Genomic DNA, 16,163 nt, shown 5'->3' with positions numbered 1-16,163 from the left:
CTGAGGGGCAAGGTGGAAATCCAAGGTAATGCTGAGATTTCAAGCCTGGAAAGTTGAGAGAATGCCATGAACAGAAACATAGAAGAAGTGAGTATGAGTCTGATTTGAGATGGAGGCTGCTGAGTTTCCTTTGGAACATATTGAGTCACTGGAGGTAAAGATTTGGGGATCATTTGCAGAAGTAAACTCTGAAATCAGGAGAGCAAATATCACTAAAAAGAGAGAAGAAAGGGACCAAGGACAGAAACCTGGGGAACCTTCCTTTGGTGGATTGTGGTAAGGCTGGAGAAGCAGTCAGAGGAGTGCAAGTGAGCCAGGGAAGGCAGTGGTACAGGTATGGGAGAAGCCCAGACCACCAAGGGGAGGAAGTAGTCAAGGGATGGGGCTGCTGCCTGGAGCATGGTGGGCTCTGCAGAAAGTCTGTTGAATTGAACTGAGAGACACGTAAGATGATAGAGGTTTGGTGATTTAGTGGGCTTTGGCATCCCTAATGAGGGCAGTTTCAGTGGAGAGTGGCCACGTGCAGAGGCTGTGGAACAAGGGGATGGTGAGGAAAGGGAGCTAGGTCAGTACACTGTTCTTTAACATGACTTGATGGAGAAGGGAAGGGGACAGGCAGAAACTTGGGAGAATAGCACTGCACTGGGAACATTTCTTTTTTAATTTTATTTTAAAATATTTATTTATTGAATGAAAGATTCTTTAAATCGTTATAGTGTGCAAAAATTTCACACACGTGATTTCATATAATCCCATAATAACCCTTTTTTCTCCCTACTTCTATATTGCCTATCTCTCCTCCGCCTCCCCCCCCCACACTGGTAACCACTGGTTTGTTCTCTATATCTGTGAGCCTGCTTCTTTTTTGTTTTATTCACTAGTTTGTTGCATTTTTTAGATTCCACATATAAGCGATATTATAGAGTATTTGTCTTTCTCTGTCTGATTTATTTCACTTAGCATAATGCCCTCCAAGTCCATCCATGTTGCTGCAAATGGCATTATTTCATTCTTTTTATGGTTGAGTAGTATTCCATGGTATATATGTACCACATCTTCTTTATCCATTCATTGGTTAATGCACACTTAGTTTGCTTCCATATTTTGGCTTTTGCAAATAATGCTGCTATGAACATCGGGGTACATGTATCTTTTCGAATTAGTATTTTTGTGTTTTTCAACTCTATACCCAGGAGTGGAAGTGCTGGGTCATATGGTAGGAATATTTCCTTTTTAGGTAAGAGGGACTTGAGAAACCTGTGGAAGGGATGGATGGAAAGGAGAGACTGAAGATAACTGATGGAGTGGGACCCAGTGGGGTGGGAGGCGATGCTCATTAGCCTGGAAAAGAGGAAAAGCTGGAGGAGGAAAGTGAGCCTGACTGAGAATGGAGGGAGTTCCCAGGACAGGGCCTGTCTTTTCAGTACAATATGAAGCAAGGTCACCTGCTCAGAGGAAGTGTGGGTAAGGTTGTGGATTTGAAGTCAGTGAGTAAAGACTGTAACAGCTCCTGTGGTGGAAGATGTGCGGGGGCAGCCTGAGGTCCAGAGTGTCGAGCAGCAGTAACTGGGCAGAAGTGTGGGAAGATCACTGCTCTGTGTATCCAGGTGTAGCATCCCTGCAGCTACTGATTCTGGGCTCCAGGCTCACCAGGAAGACCGGGGAAACCAGGTGGAGGTGAGAGAGGCCTGGAAGTCAGGCACAAAACAAAATAATGTTTATGGATGGAATGAGAGAGTAGGAAGGAGGAACTGGAGAGGAACACTAGGGGATCACTTACTTTCTTGTGTTCCCCTCTTTTTGTAAAATAGTTAATATCTCTCCCTTATGCTCCCAGCCTTATGCCCCCTATGATTTGTAACTAGTCTCTCACTGCTATTCTAGATGGTGCAGAAAAAATATAATGGAAACTGATCCTGGAATTTACTGGCTGCTAAAATTGATTCCAGGCATCGTGTTAAGCATTTTACATACATCTCTTATTTGCTTCTCACAAAAATCTTCTGAGTTTAAAGAATAAGCTTCAGTATTCCTTTTTAAAGACAGTCACAGAGAGGTTAGATAACTTGTTGAGGGTCACACGGCTAGTGAAAGATGAAGTCAAGTTTTGGACCCGGGCAGGTTGACCTGAGCACTTAACCACTTTCTCAAATGGCCTCCCTGCTGAGACCTGCTGTAGGCGTCATGGCATGACTGCATCATGTTTTATCAATTGCTCAAATTGTTGTAGTAGCAACAACTAGCGTTTGTTTCGGACTCTACGGTTTGCAAATCATGTCCACGCCCATTATTTCCTTTGATCTTAACAACATTCCTGTGAGGTTTGCAACCACGTACAGGACTGAGACCTTCAACTCCCCCATCTCTACAGCTTCAGCCCTGGAGGTCTTTGAAGTTTTGTCATTACAGCGTTGTGACCAGGCCAAAGGACTGTACTCTTTTTCTTCTCCCCTCTCATATATACTAGCCTCCTTTTCCTAAAGGAGTTCTCTCCACAGACCTTCTGCTTCTTTTCAGGTCATAGGACTCTGTACGTGGGGGTCCGGATGCCGCTGGGCCGGCAGAGCCATCGGCACCACCGAACCCATGGCCAGAAGCATCGGAGACGAGGGCGGGGCAAGGGAGCCAGCCAGGGGGAGGAAGGCCCCGAGGCCCTGGCCCATGGTAACACCTCGGGAGGGAGGGCGGGTGGGTGTCCATGCGGGGAGGCCTGGTGAGGCCAAAGGGGTGTGGGATGGACATGGAGCAGGGGGTGGTCTTGATTCTCTTCCACAGACTTTCCCCAGCTTGCTTCCAGGAAGAAGAAGTACCTCTGAGAATCAAAAGTATCTTCCTGAAAACTTCACAGTTCAGGCCCCCCAAATCAATATCATAGAAGGTGAAATCATTTGCTAAAGAATTAGCCATTCTTTTTGATCAAATTCATCAGATTTCTAGTTTCTCATGGGTTTTCTTCAAATGGTCTTACTTAATAATTTTTTCCTCCCATGAAACTGCTTCCAAAGAATAGCTTTTTTTCTGGGAATAAAGAAATCTTTTTGACCTGAGTTCAGGATTATCTTCTGTATGTTCCTGAAGTTGTGAGGCCCCCAGGTGCGCTGAGTATGGCAGGATGCTATTTCTGTTCTAAGCTGAGGCTGGGAGCAGACCTTTCTCCGTGGCTGATTTTCCAGACACACCATCTCAGCGTGTTCAGTTCATTCTTGGCACCGAGGAGGATGAAGAGCACGTGCCTCACGAACTGTTCACAGAACTGGATGAGATCTGCCTGAAAGAGGGGGAAGATGCCGAGTGGAGGGAGACAGCCAGGTGAGGCCTTAAGGTAGCCTGGGTCCAGATTTGCTTGGGGCAGACAAATGTGTGCCTTTCCGTGAGTGACAGGCCTGCCTGCCTTTTATTTCTTCATGGGAGACATGACGACTGACATGGGGACTGAGGTGCTAGGGTCCTCTGTGGGAAGTCTTGATGTTGGCCTCTTTGTCATGTCTGTGGTAATACCTATGTCAGTTGACCTTGAGCCCGGGATTGGTGACAGAAACACAGAACATTAAGGGGGTCCTCTCTTACTAGCTCCTGGGCTCTTAATATTAAAGGTCTGGCTTGGGCTTCCCTGGTGGCGCAATGGTTGAGAGTCCGCCTGCCGATTCAGGGGACACGGGTTCGTGCCCCGGTCTGGGAGGATCCCACATGCCGCGGAGTGGCTGGGCCCCTGAGCCATGGCCACTGAGCCTGTGCGTCCGGAGCCTGTGCTCTGCGACGGGAGAGGCCATAACAGTGAGAGGCCCGCGTACCGCAAAAAGAAAAAAAAAAAAAAGGTCTGGCTTATAAGATGCCTGAGGGGGCCGCCTTGGTTTAGACCTAGCCCAGCAGACATAGCGTAGGTCCAGGCTTTTCCTGCATGTGAACCATAGCATAATTTGGGTTTTAATTCACTGGAAATTCCAGAATTTTTGAGACATCCCATCGGACAGTCCAACTTCACAGATACCTTTGGGATTATAGCCAGCCCAACAGTAGGCCTCCCTGGATTAGTTGTAGAGTGACTATGCTTGTCTAAGGCCCAAACCCCAGAAGAGCCCTCAGATTGACCAGGGCCATGTCTAGAGCTCCTGCAGTGACTGACAAGTGAGACTTCTGGGTGGTACAAAGCCGGCGTACCTGAGCCTCGGGGAAGAAGGTAAGGTGGGTAACCAGCGAAGCGTGGCTCTACCTCTCATTGGAACAGCGCTTCCTGGATACCTGCTGTATCTGTGGGTGTGTTCCCTGGGTAGAGAGGATTAAACAAGCCAGTCAACCTGGTACCAAGCAAGGAGACAATTAGCCTTGTCATTCTGTCTTTGCCAGCGTGTGAAGGTCACACAGATAGGCTTTTTATTTTTGTAAATTAATTAATTAATTAATTTATGGCTGCGTTGGGTCTTCACTGCTGCACGCTGTCCTTTTCTAGTTGTGGCGAGCGAGGGCTACTCTTCGTTGCAGTGCGAGGACTTCTCATTGCGGTGGCGTCTCTTGTTGCGGAGCACAGGCTCCGGACACACAGGCTCAGCGGCCATGGCTCACAGGCCCAGCCACTCCGCGGCATGTGGGATCCTCCTGGACCGGGGCACGAACCCGTGTCCCCTGCATCGGCAGGCAGACTCTCAACCACTGCACCACCAGGGAAGCCCCCCAGATAGGCTTTTTAAAAAGATAAATATTATCATTTTATTAATGTGATTTGTCAGTGTATCCATATGATATAGATGAGATCTGTTATTTTTTAATTGCATAGGCAATGTGTGCTCACTATAGAAAATTAGAAAATAAAGATAAGCAAAGAAAGACGAAAATTTCGTGACTACCTACCAAGCCAGGGATAATGAGGAATATAACATTTGATGTCTTATACATGTATGTGTTTGTATTTTATTATTTTTTTTATTTTTATTTATTTATTTTTTTTTTTTGCTGTACGCGGGCCTCTCACTGCTGTGGCCTCTCCCGTTGCGGAGCACAGGCTCCGGACACACAGGCCCCGCGGCCATGGCTCGCGGGCCCAGCCGCTCCGCGGCATGTGGGATCCTCCGGGATCGGGGCACGAACCCGTGTCCCCTGCATCGGCAGGCGGACTCTCAACCACTGCGCCACCAGGGAGGCCCTGTGTTTGTATTTTAAAATTTTTCTTTAAAGAAAAATGGAATCAGTTTTGCACTGTTTTATAACCTACTTTGCTCACTTACCAGTGTATCCTGAACATATAGATTAGATTACAGTGTTCAATATGATTATTTGGGTATCTTTCTTTGTGGCTTATGTTAAAAACTCTCTCCTGGGGGCTTCCCTGGTGGCGCAGTGGTTGAGAGTCCGCCTGCCGATGCAGGGGACATGGGTTCGTGTCCCTGTCCGGGAAGATCCCACATGCCGCGGAGCGTCTGGGCCCGGGAGCCATGGCCGCTGAGCTTGCGCGTCCGGAGCCTGTGCTCCGCAGCGGGGGAGGCCACAACAGTGAGAGGCCCGCGTACCGGAAAAAAAAAAACAACATAAAAAAAAAAAAACCTCTCTCCTGAAAATTCCTCATTTTCTGTCTTTAACATCTGGTTGTTTGTAATGCTTCCAGGTGGTTGAAGTTTGAAGAAGATGTTGAGGATGGGGGAGAGCGCTGGAGCAAGCCTTACGTTGCAACCCTTTCACTGCATAGTCTCTTTGAGCTAAGGAGCTGCCTTATTAACGGAACGGTCCTTCTGGATATGCATGCGAACAGCATAGAAGAAATCTCAGGTAAGGTTAGGTGAGAGAAAACAGAGGAATGTTTGTGTCAATTAGGAAGAGTGGTGTAGAGGAAAGAAGAAAGTGGCTGTGTGTCCTTGGGCAAGTCACTTACCTTCCCGACCTCAGCGCCCTCAGCTATGGGATGGGTTTCAAACTAAGAAACTACCCTACCTATTCCACAGGCTTATTATGGGATACAAATGACATGGTGTGAAGTCTTCCATTTGCCTGTTCATTCGGCAAACGTTTATTTTGTATCTATTAATGCTTAATAATGTGCTAGGCACAGGGGAATGAAGATAAGATACAATTTCTGTCCTCAAGGAGCTCCCCTTCTAGTGGGGAAAATAGCCATGGGTGCAAGAAAAGAGCTCTGGTTTGGTAATAATTAGAGAAAGGGGCACCTGAGAGTTGTGCAGAGAAAAGGGGGTTAGAGTGAAAGAAAGATTTTAAAATATGGCAGCTAGGGAAGACACGTATGAAGTTGAGCCAAAGTACCCCCACTTCTTCAGCAAGACGTGAAGGGGAGATGTCTGATGGAGTTGCCTGGTACAGGTGAGTGTAAGTTACTATGTTTTAGGAATGGAGTTTGATAAACACCTGGGTGCATGTGAGGATTTTCCTCAGCTTGGCTTTGTTTGGCTGGAGAGGTTAAATAAAGATTTCTCCAAACTTTTCTCCATTTCAAGCATCCAAATAATTCTGCCTCTCTGGGATCACATGGGGACCCAGGGAGGGGTCAGTACTGATGGGATCTGGTGTCACCTCCGAAGGCCCTAAGGGAAAGTTATTCCATGCTTCTTCCAGTTTCTAGTGGCTCTAGGTGTCCCTTAGCTCATGACTGCATAACTCCAATCTGCCTCTGTCTTCACCTGGACTTCTTATCTGTGTCTCTCTCATAAGGATATTTGTCAGTATCATCTAAGATGATCTCATCTTGAGATCCTTAGTTACATCTGGGAAGACCCTTTCCACAAATAAGATCACGCTCACAGGTTCTGGGGGGTTAGTACATAGCCGTATCTTTTGTGGGGGAGGCACCGTTCTAACCACTATGAAAGCCAAGAGAGGAGGGAGTTTCAATTCATCAGTGTCAGATGCTATAGAGAGGTCAGGTTAGGTAAGGACCAGAAACATCTGCCAGATTTAGCAACTGGAAGGTTGTTGATGATTTTATTAAAAGCAATTTCATGGAGGCAGCCAAATTGCAGGGGTTGAGGAATTTTTCTTTTGAGAACTTTAAGAGATAGGGGAGAGAGAGAGAGAGAAAGAGAAAGAGAGGGAGAGAGGAGGCAGTAGATAATGGGAGACCTGGGGTGGACATTCTCCTTCTTTTTTTTTTTTTTTCCAAGATGAAGGATCCTGAAGCATGTTTATAATATGGGGCAAGGAACCAATCAATATAAAGGTTAAAGATAGAGAAACCTGGATCTTCCACTTAATATTTGAAACAGATTTTCTTTATTTATTGCTTCCAGCACTTGGATAGTCATGGATGGAGTTAGAGTTGAAGACAGGTTGGAGTTTTGGGGGGATGGGGGAATGGATATGTAGGGTTCAAGTAAAACTGCTGTGGTTCTTCACATCAGGTACCTGAGGTATTCATGTTAGTGATAAGGATAAGTAAACAGTCTCAAGTGTTTACTGTGAATGAGCACTTTATACATCTCATTAATTTTTTATAACAATCTTCTAAGGTAGGTGATAATATTAGCTCCATATTACAGATGAGGAAACTGAGGTACAGAGAGGTTATCACACAGAAAGTGGTAGAAGTGGGATAACTGTGGGCCTTTAGCACTAGAACCCATGCTGTTAACTGGTGTGCTGACTGCCTCTCAGTAGCAGGTATTGGGATTTTTTCCCCCTCAGTTCTGCCAGGCTTGGCAGGTAAAGGTTGATGATTGGTGGTAATTATGTGGGGTACTTAATCAAGAACGACTTAATTATTCTTGGAAGTTCCACTTTTACATAGTCATTTGGAGTTCTACAGTTATAGTTTCTTTTGACAATCACAGCAATGTTAAAATCTCTGAGAGAGGGAATGTAGAGGAACTTTGGTAGATGACCGAACAAAATGGTAATAATGTGGACTTTTGAGTCAGACAGTCTTGGGTTTGAATCCCAGCTCTGCAACTTACTAGATGTGATACCTTGGGGAATTTTGTAATGTTCGGGCCTCAGTTTCCTGATCTGTAAAAATTGTTATAATGCCACCTAGTTCTCAGGGTTTTTTATAAGGATTAGATTAGATAATTATGTAAAAAGTTCAGAGTGTAGTTCCTAGCACATGTTAAATGCTCAATAGTTTCCATTTCTAATAATAATGATTCGTTACATGAATAACGTATAGTGTGTCACAGCTGCTATCATCAAATAGCTCTTTCAGGCACTGAAGCAGAGACTGTACATCAGTGACCCTGGTAGAACTGCTTCCCCCTACTCGTTGTCCCTTGCCCCTCACCCCACTTGACCTCGGTCTCTTTGGGTTCACTGACCATCAGTCTGAGTGTTCATGTTAGCACCTGCTTTCCAGACCTGATCCTGGACCAGCAGGAACTGTTCAGTGACCTGAATGACAACATGAGGGTTAAAGTACGGGAAGCCCTTCTCAAAAAGCATCATCATCAGAATGAAAAGAAGAGAAATAACCTCATCCCCATTGTTCGCTCCTTTGCTGAGGCTGGCAAGAAGCAATCTGATCCACATTCGATGGATAAACATGGTAAGATTATTAGGAGTAACTGTTTTCTCTTTTGATTAATAAGACATTTAGGAACTAGTTGGAGATGCTAAGTTGCTAGAGCGTAGGGGCTATATTTCTCTAATATGCTTTCATGCTCACTTAGACACAGTCCTTTTTGGTGGATAGGCACGATGGGTGGCTGGGGCTGGTGACGGTCATCTCTTGTGGCGCTAGGGATGCATGCCTCAGATAGATCTCAGTGGACCCCAGGGGAGAAGTCTGTGCCCCAGAATGGCCTCAGAACTGATGTGGCTTTGGGGAGGTAGCCACATTAGGGATAATTCGGGACCAGAGAAGTTCAACTGGAGCTTTTTAGAAGTAAACAAATGTCTTAGATTAGGGAGGCAAAATGCAGTAGTGTAAACTCTTGAGTCAGATTTCCAGGCTGGAGATTCTGGCTTCACCTTGCAAAGTGTGTGACCTTGGGCAACCTCCGAAACCTCTTTAAGTCTTACTTTCTCCTCTGTAGAATAAGGATAATAATGAGATCTGCTCCCTCAGTCTATAGTGAGGCTTCAATAAATTAATCCATGTAAAGCCCGGGAGCCAGGTGCCTGGTGGGTTGTAAACATTCAGTGAATTTCAGCTGCTGACTAGTTTCCTTTTCTGAGGCCTAATCTATGCTGGTCTCCTTGTCCCCACATTTACTGAATCACAGTGTGCAGGGGATGTGCCTGGGAGGCTAAGTTTTTGAAAAGTTCTCCATAGGACTTTATGGTATGCACTCCTGGTTAAGGATTACTGCCTTTAATAGAGGAAGAAAAGAGGATCACAGATGGTTCAGGAAGAGGGTACAGGAGTAGTAAGACCTCTGTTCCCCCCTTTACTGCTAACTGGTAGGTAAGGAGATAGGTATGTGTGGGTCCTTGCTTCATAGTCATCTGGACCACTTCTCTGTGTGGACTTTGCAGGAGATAGTCATAGCCAGCTGATGATGGACGGGGCATGTCAAAGGGGGAAAGGGCAGGACTCGGAGAATTCTGTTTGATTTTCTCCAAATAGGTCAGACTGTGTCTCCTCAGTCCGTTCCAACTACAAGTCTTGAAGTAAAAAATGGAATGAATTGTGAACACAGTCCCGTGGACTTAAGCAAGGTGAGCAGAGACGTGGAAGTTGGCTTACAGGCCTAAGCAGATCTCTGGTGGAACCCAGAGTCTCATTGCTGGAAGCTGGATAAGCTTTGGCATTTCAACACCCTTTCTCCAGGACCAGAGCCCCTTCTGCAGAAAAGGAGGCCCATCTGCTCATGTCTTCTTCCTTCTCCAGCCCAGACCTCTCTGACTCATCAGCTTGTTCCCCAGATTCAACATGCTGAAACCCACTAGCCACTGATAATCCTCCCTGCCACACACCTCCTCCTATATCTTCTGATACCTGCTCTCCGGTGGCTCCTTCTCAACCTCCAAGGGTTCTGCAGAAGCAGTATCTTTGCTACTGTCTCCTAAAACTACTCTGTGGTTGAAACTCCTCTTGGGGACTGTGGGTTGGTGTCTGAGGCCTCCCTCAGGAGCAGGGCCCCCTGCAGCTTCCAGCTCAAACCGTGATCTCCCTGCCGCCAGCCTCCCCTTGCTCTGGTCTCTCCCCGACACTGTCCTTCCAAAATGCAGACAGTGTCATGTCACTTCTCAGCTCATAAGGCTCCCTGAAACCTCCGACAAAGCATTCCAGTATTTTAAAATGGAAACAATTCGACCTGGGGCTTCAAAAACATTCTTCTTTGGGGAGGCATGGTGTAATGGAATTCAAATCGGAGCCCCTGGATTTAAATTCTCTCTCTTAGAAGCTCTGTCGTCCTGGGCAAGTCAACTTCACTTCTCTGGGTCTCAGTGGCTCCATTCATTTTTTAAAATAAAAAGTGAGGCTAATTAGACCTTACAGAGCTATTGTAAGGATCAAGTGAAGTAGTATGAGAAAACGTGTTCAATCAAAAATGATTTATGAATGTCCGTTATGAGGGGGGTGACGGATGTGTGAGGTGACGGTTCCCACACTGTCAGGGGGTGCTTTGGATTTTCAGGTCGACCTTCATTTCATGAAGAAAATTCCCACTGGGGCAGAGGCCTCGAATGTCCTGGTTGGAGAGGTGGACTCTCTGGGCCGCCCTGTTGTCGCCTTTGTGAGGCTGTCTCCAGCAGTCCTTCTCTCGGGCCTGACAGAAGTGCCCATCCCTACAAGGTAAAGACCTGGACCGCAAAGCTCAGTGTGTTCCGTCTGGTGTGCAGGTTTGTGTGTGCTCTGGTGGAAGAAACCAGCTAATGCCAAAATGGAGGATTGATTAATTTGGGGAATGCTGTTTAAAATTCAGCAGTGATCTCAGAAAACGGGTATATTTGATCAACCTCTGTGCGGAAGAATTGTAAGACTTTTAAGGCTATGACGGTTCAGTTTCTATGACCTTGGAAATGGAGAACCATAGTGTTCAAGGGCCACTTGCTTGCTGGGATGGGAAGCCTGTCTTGCTCTCCCTGTTCTGCCAAGCTGTATCCCAGGGAAACATCTCTGACCAAAGGTATTGATGTCTCTTTCCGGCAGGATTTGTATGGTTTGCAAGTATGTCCACATTTGTTTAAAAGGCTATTCATGCGCTCTGAAGGTGGTGATTCAGGTGATTCAGGGCCCCATTAATTACAGAGTATTCAGATGTCCGGGACACAATTTAGACTCCTCTACAGGGCTTGATCATTTCAACTCCCTTATCCCTCTCCTCTTCCCATCATTTTCTTATTAGAGCAATGAATGAGATTCAGATAAACCTTGAATTTGCACTACCATGCCATGTTTTGAAAAAGTGTCCTTCCTATAGTAAGGAATTGTGTCTGTGGAAACCCTGAGAATTATAACCACATTATTGAATGGAGTTGTACAGGTGGCTTCCAATGCCTACAGTGGAGCTGTTAGGTCAAGGCTACTCATATTGCTCCATCATTAGTCTGTCTCCTTTTATTGAAGGTACTGTGATGATTTCTGTTTGGTAGGAAAGAGAAATGTTCTGCTGTTTAGAGAGGAAAGATGCCACTTCTTTATATTTACTTACGTAGTTTAATCCTTTTTGTGTGTTGCCAGATTTTTGTTTATCCTCTTGGGTCCAGTAGGGAAAGGTCAGCAGTACCATGAGATTGGAAGATCCATGGCCACCATCATGACAGACGAGGTACGCACACCACTTCTGCTTTTCATGCATTCATCTTGTAAATGTTTATTGAGCATTTACTCTGTGCCAGGCATTGTGCTAGTCATTGGGGATAAAATAATTATAATCGTGATGTTTGCTGGAAAGCAGTGCAGGTCACGTCTCTGAGGACCAAGCCCTCTGGGGGATTTTTCTTCCTCTGTCATCTCTCCCTTTTTGAATAATCAAGGATGCAGAGAAGTCTTTCTCTGGGAAAATTATTTTTGCCAAGTAGGGTACCTAGAGAGAAAGATATTAAGGCTGACTTAACTTTCTAGATCTAGAAGATGGTTAATTAAATGCATCCAAGCTATTTACATAAAGAAACCTCACCCCCATTTCACGTAAATGAGACCAGTTAGTATAAGGGTCAGGGGGATGCTCTCGGGCACTGTCATGTGAATGTACCAGGGTGACTAGACGCTTCGGCTGCCGTGGTCCTGAACCCCCACTGCATCCCTGCTGAGAACTGTGCTGCTCAGGTAAGTTGCAAAGTAAGGCATATGTCTTAGCAGGCAGAGGGGCATGGGCTGTGTTTTATCAGCTGTCTGGTTCGGAGGCATATTGGAGGCCTATGAGGAACCTTTATTAGGATTTCCATCCAGTTTTTTCTACCCATTATGATCAGGAAAATTCCTCATGCATCTTGGCTTTTGTTCCATTCTTTGAGGAGATAACAGAATTTTAAAACTTTAAAGTCATTTTATCTCTTTCTATACTAATAGACATATATTTAGTTCTTTTTGACTCATCTCGTCTTTAGATTCTTTTTTTTATTGTTTTATCCTAGCACTTCTCTAAGTGCTAAAGTTATCTACATTTCAGATCCCCATGACAGAGATAAAAATCAAGAGGTTTTAATTCATCTTTCACCATATCCATTGGTGATTGTTTTAAGTAAAGTGACTTGTAGTTTTCCTGAGGATATTTTTCTTCTCTGTAGATTTTTCATGATGTGGCATATAAGGCAAAAGAGCGGGACGATCTCCTGGCGGGGATTGATGAGTTCCTAGACCAGGTGACGGTGCTGCCTCCAGGGGAGTGGGACCCCTCCATTAGAATTGAGCCACCCAAAAACGTCCCTTCCCAGGTAATGTATGCACATGAGCCAGTGGTGGCTTAGTATCACTTACTGAGTGCACACCATGGACAAAGCAAAGACCAGGCGGGTGTATGCTACATAAGTTGAGATGTGGTTCTGTTTCTGGGCACCTAGAATGTCAGAACAGTAATAAAATATGAATATGCAGTAACATAGATGGGCTCAGGTGTGATGGGGTCAGTCAGGATTACCCTGGGATGAATTTTAAGCCAACTTTTGAAGGATTGATGTAGAATGGCAGAGAGGAGAGGAGAGGACATTTCTTGGGAGCATATCATGAATGAAGCCCTTAAATGAAAAGAGGTAGTTGTATAGAGAGAGCAAATAGAGCCCCTCACACTTTTTTTGAGAGGTTAAAGATGGAAGGGAACTTCTACTGTACACTAGTCCCCAGGCCAAGTTCTTTACATATGCTAATTCAACCTCCCAGTAACATCTCCGTATAGGTATTGTTACTCTTTGTTTTACAAATGAGGAATAAAAAAACTATCTTCAAGGTTTTACGGTAAAGATTACACACAGCTTTGAAACTTGAACTTAGGTCACATCTGATGCCAAAGCGTCCACTTTTCTGTCTGGGTGAGACAGCGTTAGGTATCAGCGGAGAGGAGGAGAAAAAAAATTTTTTTTTTTTCAGGAAAGACAGTAAACTCCTCCAAATCAGTAAATGCATTGGAAAGCTATAACAAACAATTGGGTATTTGGGGGCTGCTTTCGGATTTTCTCATCACCAACCACCACGCCCGCCCACCAGCAGGAAAGACAGAATACAGGGCTGAGTTTGTTAATTTTGCGGTCTTCTGTTAAAAGGAGAAAAGGAAAATGCCTGGAGTTCCAAATGGAAATGTTTGCCACATAGAACCAGAACCACATGGGGGCCACAGCGGGCCAGAACTTCAACGCACTGGGCGGTAAGTTCTGGAATGTTTCACAGCTGATACTGCTTACCAGACAGAAGTTGTATAAAGGAATGAGGCATCCTCTTTACTTTCAGCCTTCTTCTCTGTAGTATCTTTATTGGCTGGGAATGACTTTTCAAATGGAACCACTGACTATAAGTATTACAAATATATCAAATATTATATTCATTCATTCAAATTTCTCAAACCACCTAACATGTTCTGTCTCACCTCCTGGCCTTCCCGCAGGAGGTGAGACAGAACACGTTCCCTCTGATTTAAACACTTGTCCCCTTCCTCCTTTCCTGGCTGACTGCTTCTTATCCTTTGACGCAGCTTAGGTGTCACTCCTTTGGAGAGCCTTGCAGGACACTCTTTAGAGGAGGTTAGGTGTTCCTGCTAGGTGGTGTCCCAGCTTTGAGCTCTGTCCCCTGCCCGCCTGCCACCTTCCCCCCAGCCACCTGTTATAGTCCTGGTCATACTTTATTACTATTTATTGATGTGATGTCTTTCCTGCCAGAATGTTTGCTCCATAAGGGCAGGGACCCCATTATATTCCTAGCACCCAGCACAGTGCCCTGCACAGAGTAGGCACTCAATTAATATCTGGTGAATGAATGAATGAGTGAATGAATGCTTTTAGAATGATGTCTGTTCCGTAGCATGAATGGACAAGGTATGGATAAATATTGAATGGTTAAGTTAAGAAACCCCTTGAGGTAGGGAAATAGGTACTATTTTAGGTGTGTGTCTCAGAATAGGCAACCTACTCTTCTGGGCCCAGATTTTAGGACAGATGTCCAAGGAGGAGGTTCTCTATGGTAGGTGAGGAAAGCAGGTCCCCAGGCTGGGAGGCTTTATATTCCAGGTAGGAAGGCAGTAAAAGAGGATGATATTCTGGGTTGGAGTGGCATCCAGAGGTGTCCCCCAGATCATGGGAGAAGGTTCAGTCTATGGCTCTGGCTCTGTAAGTTGTGCTTATGTCTAAGAAGGATCTGTTGGGCGGAGATTCTCAGGACAGGACTCAGATGATGGAAAGGAGTTTTTACTGCCGTCTATTCTATGGCTTTCACCTTATTTTTTCCTCCTTGCTTGAAGTTGCTTTCCTTATTTCCCTATCCTCAGTACCCTGCCTAATGGAAACTCAAGGTTGTTTTTTTTTTTTAAATTCTGGAGAGCGATTTATTTTTGCATTCTTGGAAATTCAGGGAGAGAAAGGAGAGGAGACTGAGAAGCAGGAGAGAATGGCACTTAACTAGCAGTGTCCTGATGGGGAGTATGCATCTGGTCGAAGGAATGTATTAGAGGGCGGGGAAAGATAACTGGGCTCTGGGGAGGGATCACTGGAGGAAAGGAGGAGCCTTTTCATGGAAGGGGTCACTGAAAAGAGGGAGCAAGCTCCAAGAGTGAGTTTCACGTTTTCTTTACAGTTGGAAGAGGTCCGAATTGGGTGGGGAGGCCTGGTATTGAGAAGCAGTTCGAAGGAAGCATCTGTCTTTAGAATAGTTTCCAGGATTGAGACTGCCTTAGATGAAGTGGTGTTTTTTTTTAATAAAATTATTTATTTATTTATTTATGGCTGCGTTGGGTCTTCATTGCTGCGCGCGGGCTTTCTCTACTTGCGGTGAGCAGGGGCTACTCTTCGTTGCAGTGCGCAGGCTTCTCATTGCAGTGGCTTCTCTTGTTGTGGAGCAGGGGTGCGAGGGCTTCAGTAGTTGTGGCTCGCGGGCTCTAGAGCGCAGGCTCAGTAGTTGTGGTGCACGGGCTTAGTTGCTCTGCGGCATGTGGGATCTTCCCGGACCAGGGCTCGAACCCGTGTCCCCTGCACTGGCAGGCGGATTCTTAACCACTGCACCACCAGACAAGTCCCAAGGTGGTGTTTTTTAAGGGAAGGGTCTTGGGTTTGGATTTGATAGAATTTCAGAGTTATGATTTATCCTTTTGACTGTAAAGCCAACAGCTTTCCTCCAAACATAATCCATGCAGAGGTGAGATCTCATCTTTCTTTTGGTATCAGAAAGAGGAGAATAAACTAGGCGGGCAGTCACTTGTAATCAATTCCACATGGGGGTTTGGGAGCTCATTAGATTGGATCTCAACAGTTATTGAACCTTGGAAATGGTGCCTATCATCCCAAAAGAAAATCCCGTAGAGCCAGGACCGACATACACTTAATCAGCAGCCCCAAGTACCTTTACTCACAAATTCAAATGGGGTTTGAGGAAGCTCTCCCATAATGTTGACTGAGGAGCTGCTGGAATTGACAAAGCGGAAAGGAAGGGTCACCTGGACGCAGAGCCTCACTCTGCTTACTGTGGGAGACGCTGCCTCTTCCTGAGCTCTGGAAGTTTTCCTCAGTCCTCAAGACACGTGACCTTCCTCCCCTTGTAGCCTTTTAGGTCAGGTGACCTGATGCTCATACTGGGGATCATAGCTGATGCCAGCTCTGGCTCTTTTCCCAATCTCAAATTACGTAGGGGTGAACGTGAACCTTCCCCT

At 45.6% G+C, this 16,163-nt stretch overlaps 1 protein-coding gene across 1 annotated transcript in view; it reads left to right on the top strand.

Moving 5' to 3' along the window:
* The window catches only part of SLC4A8 (solute carrier family 4 member 8), a 78,474-nt gene that overhangs the window by 23,558 nt on the left and 38,753 nt on the right, over positions 1-16,163 (top strand). Inside the window, exons 3-11 of the mRNA XM_060113689.1 lie at positions 2,499-2,664; positions 3,174-3,309; positions 5,597-5,757; positions 8,285-8,473; positions 9,497-9,588; positions 10,512-10,669; positions 11,558-11,645; positions 12,607-12,753; positions 13,576-13,676. Coding sequence (XP_059969672.1) covers positions 2,499-2,664; positions 3,174-3,309; positions 5,597-5,757; positions 8,285-8,473; positions 9,497-9,588; positions 10,512-10,669; positions 11,558-11,645; positions 12,607-12,753; positions 13,576-13,676 — 1,238 coding nt within the window. The remainder of the gene's footprint in view (positions 1-2,498; positions 2,665-3,173; positions 3,310-5,596; positions 5,758-8,284; positions 8,474-9,496; positions 9,589-10,511; positions 10,670-11,557; positions 11,646-12,606; positions 12,754-13,575; positions 13,677-16,163) is intronic.

This window comes from Mesoplodon densirostris, chromosome 11 (genome assembly GCF_025265405.1).
Source record: "Mesoplodon densirostris isolate mMesDen1 chromosome 11, mMesDen1 primary haplotype, whole genome shotgun sequence".
NCBI classification, from domain to species: Eukaryota; Metazoa; Chordata; class Mammalia; order Artiodactyla; family Ziphiidae; genus Mesoplodon; species Mesoplodon densirostris.
This window is presented reverse-complemented; position numbering and strand designations above follow the sequence as displayed.